This window comes from Onychomys torridus, chromosome 14 (genome assembly GCF_903995425.1).
Source record: "Onychomys torridus chromosome 14, mOncTor1.1, whole genome shotgun sequence".
Classification (NCBI taxonomy): domain Eukaryota; kingdom Metazoa; phylum Chordata; class Mammalia; order Rodentia; family Cricetidae; genus Onychomys; species Onychomys torridus.
Genome location: NC_050456.1, coordinates 44,475,868 through 44,484,625, shown reverse-complemented (window position 1 = coordinate 44,484,625; position 8,758 = coordinate 44,475,868). Strand labels below are relative to the sequence as shown.

General features: G+C 41.2%; 1 protein-coding gene across 1 annotated transcript in view; it reads right to left on the bottom strand.

Annotated features, from left to right (window-relative positions):
* The window catches only part of Syne2 (spectrin repeat containing nuclear envelope protein 2), a 321,669-nt gene that overhangs the window by 220,133 nt on the left and 92,778 nt on the right, over positions 1–8,758 (bottom strand). The window contains exons 11-12 of the mRNA XM_036205561.1: positions 6,331–6,468; positions 397–561 (exon numbers count right to left, since the gene is read on the bottom strand). Of these exons, the coding sequence (XP_036061454.1) occupies positions 397–561; positions 6,331–6,468 (303 nt within the window). The remainder of the gene's footprint in view (positions 1–396; positions 562–6,330; positions 6,469–8,758) is intronic.

The window sequence follows — 8,758 nt, the reverse complement described above, 5'->3', positions numbered from 1 at the left end:
TTTTTTTATTTTGGCCAGATGTCCCGGTTGCTTTAGAAGTGACTGGCTTCTACCTTCCCTGATTTCTGTCTCTAAACAGCACAACAGTGGTGAATGAAAGCACCTATTTGGTTGGGGCTGGTTTTTGTCACAGGGTCTCACGTTGCCCAGCTGGCCTCAGATTTACTATCTAGCCAAGGATGGTCCTGCATTCCAGATCTCTTGCCTCTAATGTCCCAAGAGCTGGGATTACAGCGGGCACCATCCTGCCCAGCACTCATCAAAGTCTCTCTGGATCCTGGGGACTCATGCTACCCCCACGCTTGGCCACTAGTCTATTCTTCTCTCTAGAATACCATCTTCCTCAAGGTCAGATGCTAACAAAGGGTCAATTTTCCCACAAGTCTGTTTTCCTACCTTGAATAAAGACATTTTGCCTTGGATCAGAGCTGCAGCTTCTGAGTAATTCTGGGAGGTCGGCAGCCCTTCCTCCACGAGCTCCTCCACATCCTTGAGCCACACTTCAGTCTCTTTGAGCGGTGATGGCAAGGCGTCATCCAGCTGGGCTTTCCACTCAGCGATCTGAAATAGGGCAGAGAGTCATCCTTTGTCAGCACTCACCCAGGTATACATATTTACTTCATGTGCCTCAAAAAGCCAAAGCCAATTTATTAAAGGAACTTTATCAGTGGGCAAACTTCTTAGCTCTCAATAGAATTTTACTGCTTGCAGATGAGGAATGTAATTAGTTGAAAAGCTGCTGAAAAAGAAGGCACAAGGAAAAGAAAGGTTTGCATGGATCTCAAATAAGTTGCATGGAGGAAATTCAAACTATAAAAAGGCGGTGGTGGCACACGCCTTTAATCCCAGCACTCGGGAGGCAGAGCCAGGTGGATCTCTGTGAGTTCAAGGCCAGCCTGGGCTACCACGTGAGTTCCAGGAAAGGTGCAAAGCTACACAGGGAAACCCTGTCTCAGAAAAAAAAAAAAAAGTTCTCCCCCAAACAGGGATAGCCACAGAAAGAACTATCTGAAATACCGCATGTCCTTGTGTTCTTTGACTCTGGTTTTAGTCAGGTTCTCTAGACAAACAGAAACTCTCCCTAGGACAGCATTGTAAACTCACTTTATACACACACACACACACACACACACACATTGTAAACTCACTTTATACACACACACACACACACACACACACACACACACACACACACACAGAGCTTGCTTTCTCACTAGCCCCTAACCAGACATCAATATTCCACCTCATCTTCCCACTTCTTTGCTTCAGCAAACCCCATCCTGATCCAGGTCCTCATCTTCTACTGTGTAGGTTCTGAGGATTGAACACAGGTCATCAGGCTTAGCTGCAAGTACGTTTACCTGCCTAAAAGTAAACACTTTATCATTTTATATAATTTAGTAAATGGTTGATATGCCTATTTTTATATTCCTATATGCCCTGAATAAAATAAGTAGGAAAAAAAAAGCCTAGGAAACCCTGCCCTAATTCAACTATAGCTCTTTGCACAATTAAATGAAAGCTCTATACATTAAATGAAATCAAAACTTTAGAAGACAAACAGAAGTGACATTTACCTTCATTCCCTCCCATTCCCACTGAACACACAAATCGTTCTACACTCCCTTTCTGAAAGATTATTATTATTATTTGGTTTTATTGAGACAGGGTTTCTCTGTGTAATAGCCCTAGCTATCCTGGAACTTACTTTGTAGATCAGGCTGGCCTCGAACTCACAGAGCTCACTGCATCTGCCTCCAGAGTTCTAGGATTAAAGGTACGCGCCACCACCTCCCTGCTCGAAAGGATTGTTTTTTTTAATTTGGCTGAAAATGTATGAAAGGTCTTGATCAAGTTAAAATCGGGTAACATTGCTATTGCCTACAGCAAGCTTAAGAGGAAAAACTATTTAGCCAGACTGTTGTGGTCCAGGGAGGCCAGGCAGATCTCTGTGAATTCCAGGCTAGCCTGGTCTCCAGAGTGAATTCCAGGACAGCCAGGACAAAGAAACCCTGTCTTGAAAAAACAACAAAGAGAGAAAGAAGAGAAGGGAAAAAAATCACTTAATAACTTATATGTATATATGAAGACGCCAAAATGAAGTCCATTACTTTGTATGTTAACTTTAAACTTATTAAGTAAAATGTTTCCTGTGCAGGGCCTTGATGAGAAATATCAACTTTATGAGCTACACAGTCTCTCTATAATTTCATATAAATTTATTATGCTGTGCTTGTTTCATATATAAACATGTATGTATCATGTGTGCATTTTTTTGTTCTGAGCAAACATCTTTTAAATAATTTTTCTTAAAAAGTTTATCTGCATTTGTGTGTGTGTATGTATGTGTGTAGATGTGTGCATTCTATAAATTAATTTAAAAATCATTTAATGGGAAGTTTAAAAGATGGCTCAATGATTAAGACTGCATACCGTGCTCTTGCAAAGGATCCAAGTTGGATTCCCAGCACCATATTGGATGGCTCATAACTGTCTCCAACTCAGGCCCCAGGGGACTTGACATCTTCTGACATCTATGAGAACTGCGCTCACATTATAAACACACACACACACACACACACACACACACACACGTAATAAAAAAAAACTTTCATTAAAAGAGAAAGTAATGGTGCTGAGGAGAGGACTTGGTAGGCAAAACACTTGCTCTACAAGCATGGGGACCTAAATTCAAATCCCCAGCATCCTCACAGAAGGGTGCAGCTGCATGTGCCTAAAACCCCAGCACTGAAGGGGAAGGCAGGCAAATCCCAAAAACTCACTATCTCACTAGCCAGGTTAGCCCAAAAGGCAAGCGTCCGGCCCAGTGAAAGACCCAAAGGCGGGAATGGAAAGCTGAGATCAACAGAAAAAGACAATGTTATTCTTTGGCCTCCAAACTCGCTTGCGCCCACACATCTGCCCACTCAAGTGCACATACCACAAATACATACACTATGCAATACACAACGAATACCCACATACACACACAATCATTTCATTATCCATTTCAAATGAGGGAATTATAAGATGTGTATTAGATACTAATAAAATCTATTTTAAAAAATAAAGGCAAAAAAACCCATATTTAGAGATCAAGGAAAATTAAACAAATCTACTGTTATGTTATCAGGTAAGGAGTTCTAGGGGGTCAGGAAGTGCCCCAAGAACTAGAAATGGTGGTATATATCCTTCCTTGTCCCTTGGTCTAGTGAGATAGGGTCTCATTGTGTAACTCTAGCGGGCCTGGAACTCGCTTATAGACCAGGCTGGTCTTGAACTCATAGAGATTCACCTGTTTCTGCCCCTCGAGTGCTAGGATGAAAGATGTGCACTACCATGCCCAGCTAGCAGTGGTAAATATCTAGGTAAACATGAAAGACTAAGTTTTTCTCTTAAATGATTTAAAATGAGGAATGGAGAGATAAGTCAGTGATTAAGAGTTCTTGCTCCTCCGAACTAGGCTCCCTGAATGTGGGTGACAGCTAGGTGGTTTTATCTGTCTGTGGGGTCCCTGGCAGCAGGACCAGGACTTATCCCAGGAGCATGAACTGGCTTTTTGGAGCCCATTCCCTGTGGTGGGATACCTTGCTCACCCTTGATACAATGGGGAGGGGCTAGGCTCTCCTTCAATTTGGTATGCCAGACTTTGTTGACTACCATGGGAGGCCTTACCCACTCTGAGCAGTGGATGGGGGCAGAGTGGGAGGGAGGTGAGGAGGCAGGAGAAGGGGAGGGAGGGGGAACTGGGGTTGGTATGTAAGATGAAAAAAATTTTAATAAATAAATATATTTTTAAAACTATCAATAAAATGACTTATGCTATATATATATAATAAAAAAAAAAGAGTTCTTGCTCCTCTTTCAGAGGACCATTGATCAGTTCCCAGCATGCAGGTTGGGCTACTCACAACCACCCATAAATCCAGCTCCAGAGGATTCAATGCCCTCTTCTGGCCTCCATCAGTGCCTGCACACACAAACAAACACACACACACACACACAACAAATACAAAACTTTACAAAAATTCTTTAAAATATGCTTCTTCAGAGCAAAAAAAATACACACATGGCACATATTTATATATAAAACAAGCATAGCATAATGAACAGGAGGCAAATGAACTATTTGATTGCAAGTATGTTGCATGGAGTGGGGGTGGGGGCTGGAGAGATGGCTCAGCAGTTGAGTGTGTACTGCTCTTACAGAGGCCCAAGTTAGTTCCCAGCACCCATGTCATGTGCCTAACAAACTGGCCTCATGACATCCCAATGCCTCTGTCTCTGTAGATACCTGCACTCATGTGCACATCCCACACAGAGACACATAGGCATACATATAATGAAAAATATAATAAATATTTTTTTGTTTCATTGAAAAGTATATTTTTTCATACAATGTATTCTGATTACAGTTTCCCCTCCCCACTACTCCTCTCAGTTCCTCCCACCTCCCCTCCCATCTGGATCCACACATAGCTCAGTGGCAGAGTCCTCAGCTCCACAAAAAAAAAAAAAAAAAAAAAAAAAAAAAAGGCATCTAAGGAATAATAATAAAATTAAAATAAAAAAACTTGAAAAACAAATGTTACATGGTAAAAGAAGTTATACAGGGCTGGAGAGATGACTCAGAGGTTAAGAGCACTGACTGATCTTCCAGAGGTCCTGAGTTCAATTCCCAGCACCTACATGGTGGCTCACAACCATCTGTAATCTGGCATCCTCTTCTGTATACATAATAAATAAATCTTTAAAAAAAGAAGTTATATAATAAGAAACTGTACACCTCAAAATTTAGACTGTAAACAGTTTAGAATGTACATTAATATAACCCCTAGAGTAAAAATAAACAAATAGAGCCCAAAGGTGAGAGACATATTAAAATAAAAAAAAAAAAAAAGAATGGAGATTCAAAAACAGAGGGAACACACAAATTAAAGAGTAAAATTATAAACCTAAATTAAATGGTAGAAACAATTATATTAAGTATAAATGTACTAAACACTCTAATTAAAAGGCCAGGACTGCCATAAAAAAAAAAAAAAAAGTAAGAGGGTTGGGGATTTAGCTCAGTGGTAGAGCCCAGCAAGTGCAAGGCCCTGGATTCAATCCTCAGTTCAAAATAAATAAATAAATAGATAGATAGATAGATAGATAGATAGATAAATAAATAAATAAGAAGAAAAGAAAATTTCATGTGTTGCCTTTAACAGATGTACACTAAAATAGGTTAAAATAAATGGAGGGGAAATTCAAACAGCATCAGAATAGTAGGATCAAAACATGACATTCACATCAGAGGAAGCAGACACCAAGCAAAACAGTCTCACTAAATATAAGTTTTGAATATACATATGCATATATATTCACTAAATATAAGTATATTTATATACATACTACTTATATTTAGTGGGTTGTTCCATAAAGTGTCATTTCATCAGAAAGACATAACTATCATAAATCTGTGTGCAACTAATAAAGTTTTAAAATGCACAAAATAGCCGGGCGGTGGTGGCACACACCTGTAATCCCAGCACTCGGGAGGCAGAGGCAGGTGGATCTCTGTGAGTTCAAGGTCAGCCTGATCTACAGAACTAGTCCAGGACAGGCTCCAAAGCTACAGAGAAACCCTGTCTCAAAAAAAAAATGCACAAAATAAGCAGAACTTGACAAAATTAAAGGAAGATTCCCACAGATTTTTAAGCTTTCCTTTCGGCAGTTACAGAATAAGACAAATGCCAGCCAAGACACAGATATGTTGGACCAGAGTATTAGCCACCTTGTCTTAACTGGTATCAATAGCACACCAGACTGCTGAAGAGTACAGGCTTTTACAAAAGCATGCAGTTACATGGCACACCATAAGCTGGACCATACACCAAGTCCTAGTAAACTTAAAAGGATGAAAACCATAAATGTGCATGACACCTACAAACACAATCATCCTACATGTGTTTCCAGGTTGTCCACATAACTTTTCAAGCATCTACTGATATTGACAAACAATGGGAAGGAAGAGGCTACAGTTCCCATGAATTACCTCCAACAGCAAATGTTAAGTTATCCACCATGTAAACTGAGAATTGATGGCCAGTGTAGCTTTGGATAATCTTGCATTTAAGCAGAATGCTACAAACTTTTTAAATTCAATTCCTATCTAAATAATGCCATGGGAGGAAAAAAAAAAACAAAGCATGATTCTATATCCTGATGAAGCATCTATCCTGTCCCCTACAGAATTCCTAATGAATGTCCAGAGTCAAGTCGTCACCCCCACCCAAAAAAAGCTGCCCCCAGAAGTGTTCTACTAAGGCAACATAACACAGTCACCTGCTGCGTGAGGCTGGCCCAGTCTTGTCTCAACCGTAACTGATCTTCACTCAGCTCATTCATATTCCCTTTCCGTGACAAGACATCCACAAAGGGTTCCTTTTCTTCATTCAATGACTCCATAAAGGATAGTAGACTCTGCGATTAGAAGAGCATTTTATAATACCTTAAAATACTTAATTCCGTTTACAAAATGTAATCTGCCAATTCAAGGTCTAGAGCTAAAGGTTATGCTTAAGCCAGGCTTAGATAAAGGTACACTCTCTGAATCCAGCATCCTCTCTCTGATCTGGTTTCTTCTGATCATTTGAGTAAACAGCAAAGCGACATAGGAAGGGTATCAGTTGCTGGATTTCTACTGCAAGGGAGTCGCAAAGCTGTCTCTGGAGGACGGATCATGATGCCACATGCAAAATCTTTCCAACCCAGAGTGGCCGAGAGAACTGCTATCCTGAAGTTGTCATGTGTAAATGATGGCAACTGTCTTTGGTCTTGCTCTCTACCTCAGATGGAGATGGAACTATGTATCTAAGGCTGGCCTCAGACTCACACCAATCCTCCTGTCTCAGCTCCCCGAGTGCACAGAATACACATCTGAGGCACATAATGACTTTCAAAGTGACTAACAGAGATTATGCCGACTCTTCCCGCTGCATTCTATACACACTAAAAATCCCCTTCTGCCTGCACTCAGAATTTCAGACACAAAGTTTTTCTTGGTTTGCATTGGTATTCAATAGTCATGTTTTAGAGTCACCAATCCTGTGTTATTTAAAATATTATACAATCAATAATATTCCTAATTATACTTAATATAAGCTGGGTATGGTAGTAGGGACCTTTACAGTCCCAGATATAGTCCCAGGCTGAGACAAAAAAATTATTTGAACTCAAGAATGCATGGGCAGGCTGAAGAAATTAGTAATACTTAGGGTTGAATATAATTAAGTAAATAAATAATAGATAATTTACTTTATCTATGAAACCTTTTATTGAAGGAACATGAGTCTATGATACATTACTAAATCGAAGATGTAGTGGGAACAAGGTACTTGAACACTGAGCTCAAACATGTCTGGGGGAAGAAGCCCATAGATCCTATAGATCCTAGGCTGATCCATGGAAGAAGAGAATTCTGGTCTCTTCCTCCCCTACAGCCTTCAAGCCAAGCAGGATGGCATGGTCCAGGAGCCACGTGATCCATTCAACATTGGATTTGGAAAGGCTGATTCATCTGGCTCCCACAGGGGAACGGAGGCCCAGAAAGCGTTAAGGCCTACCTAAGCACATGACAGTATCTTCCTTATTCAGGACAGAGAACTGGTGGGAAGCACAAAATTACAGAGACAATGGGTCCTAAGAAACCTTCACTGGCTCCCTCAAGATTGTCCAGTTAATAACTAACATGTCCTGGAAAACCAACAGACTGTGAATCCAGCCGGAACCTTAAAGCCACACGCTACTCTTGAGACACTGTAGAAATTGAGAGAAGTCACTTAGTGACCTCTAAACCTTACTGCCTTCATGTGTGAAAGTGAAGTAACAATACCAAATTCAGCAAGCTGTGTTCGCCTGTCAAAGACTCATCAGCAAGGGGCTTGCTCCACAGCAAATGGTCAGTTCGGTGATAACATCACTACTGTACAAAGGAGTCCCGGCTGAAGGTCTGAACTAAAATACTGAGACAAGCAGCTGACAGCCTGCTGTGTTTCCCTTTCATTCAATATTTATGATGAAGGAATGATCTACGCAAAATCTCAGGGATTGGAGGACTTGTAATTACAAGGGCCAAGATGATAAATCTCTTAGGGCTTGTGGACCATATGGTTTCCTTCCCAATAGCTCAGGTCTAGGTATAGCATGGAAGTAACTTAAGTAAGAGTACTTTGAGAAGTCCCCAGGCAGTGAGACTGGGACCTGTCCTTAGTGCATGAGATGGCTGTTTGGAGCCTGGGGCCTATGCTAGGATGCTTTGCTCAGCCTAGGAGGAGGGAGGAGGGGACTGGACCTACCTCAACTGAATCTACCAGGCTGAGCTGAATCCCCAGGGGAGTCCTTGCCCTGGAGGAGATGGGAATGGGGGAAGGATTGGGGGCGGGGGCACGGGAGGAGGGAGGACAGAGGAATCCCTGGCTGATATGTAAAATTAAATTAATTATAAGATATAAATAAATAAATAAATAAATTTTTTAAGAGAGTACTTAAATGGACATGGTTCTATTCTGAGGCCATTTCTTTTGCAAAAGCAGGAGTCCAGGACCAGGGGCTACAGTGTGCCATCCCTTGTTGCACAGCCCTGTAGCTCAGACTACTCTATGAACCTGCAGTATGAACCACCATGTTAGGACTGCAGGATCTCAGGCCCTGGCCAGAGCTCCTGACTCTGAACCTGGTTTAACAAGAGCATCCATGAAGGCTTCAGAGATAA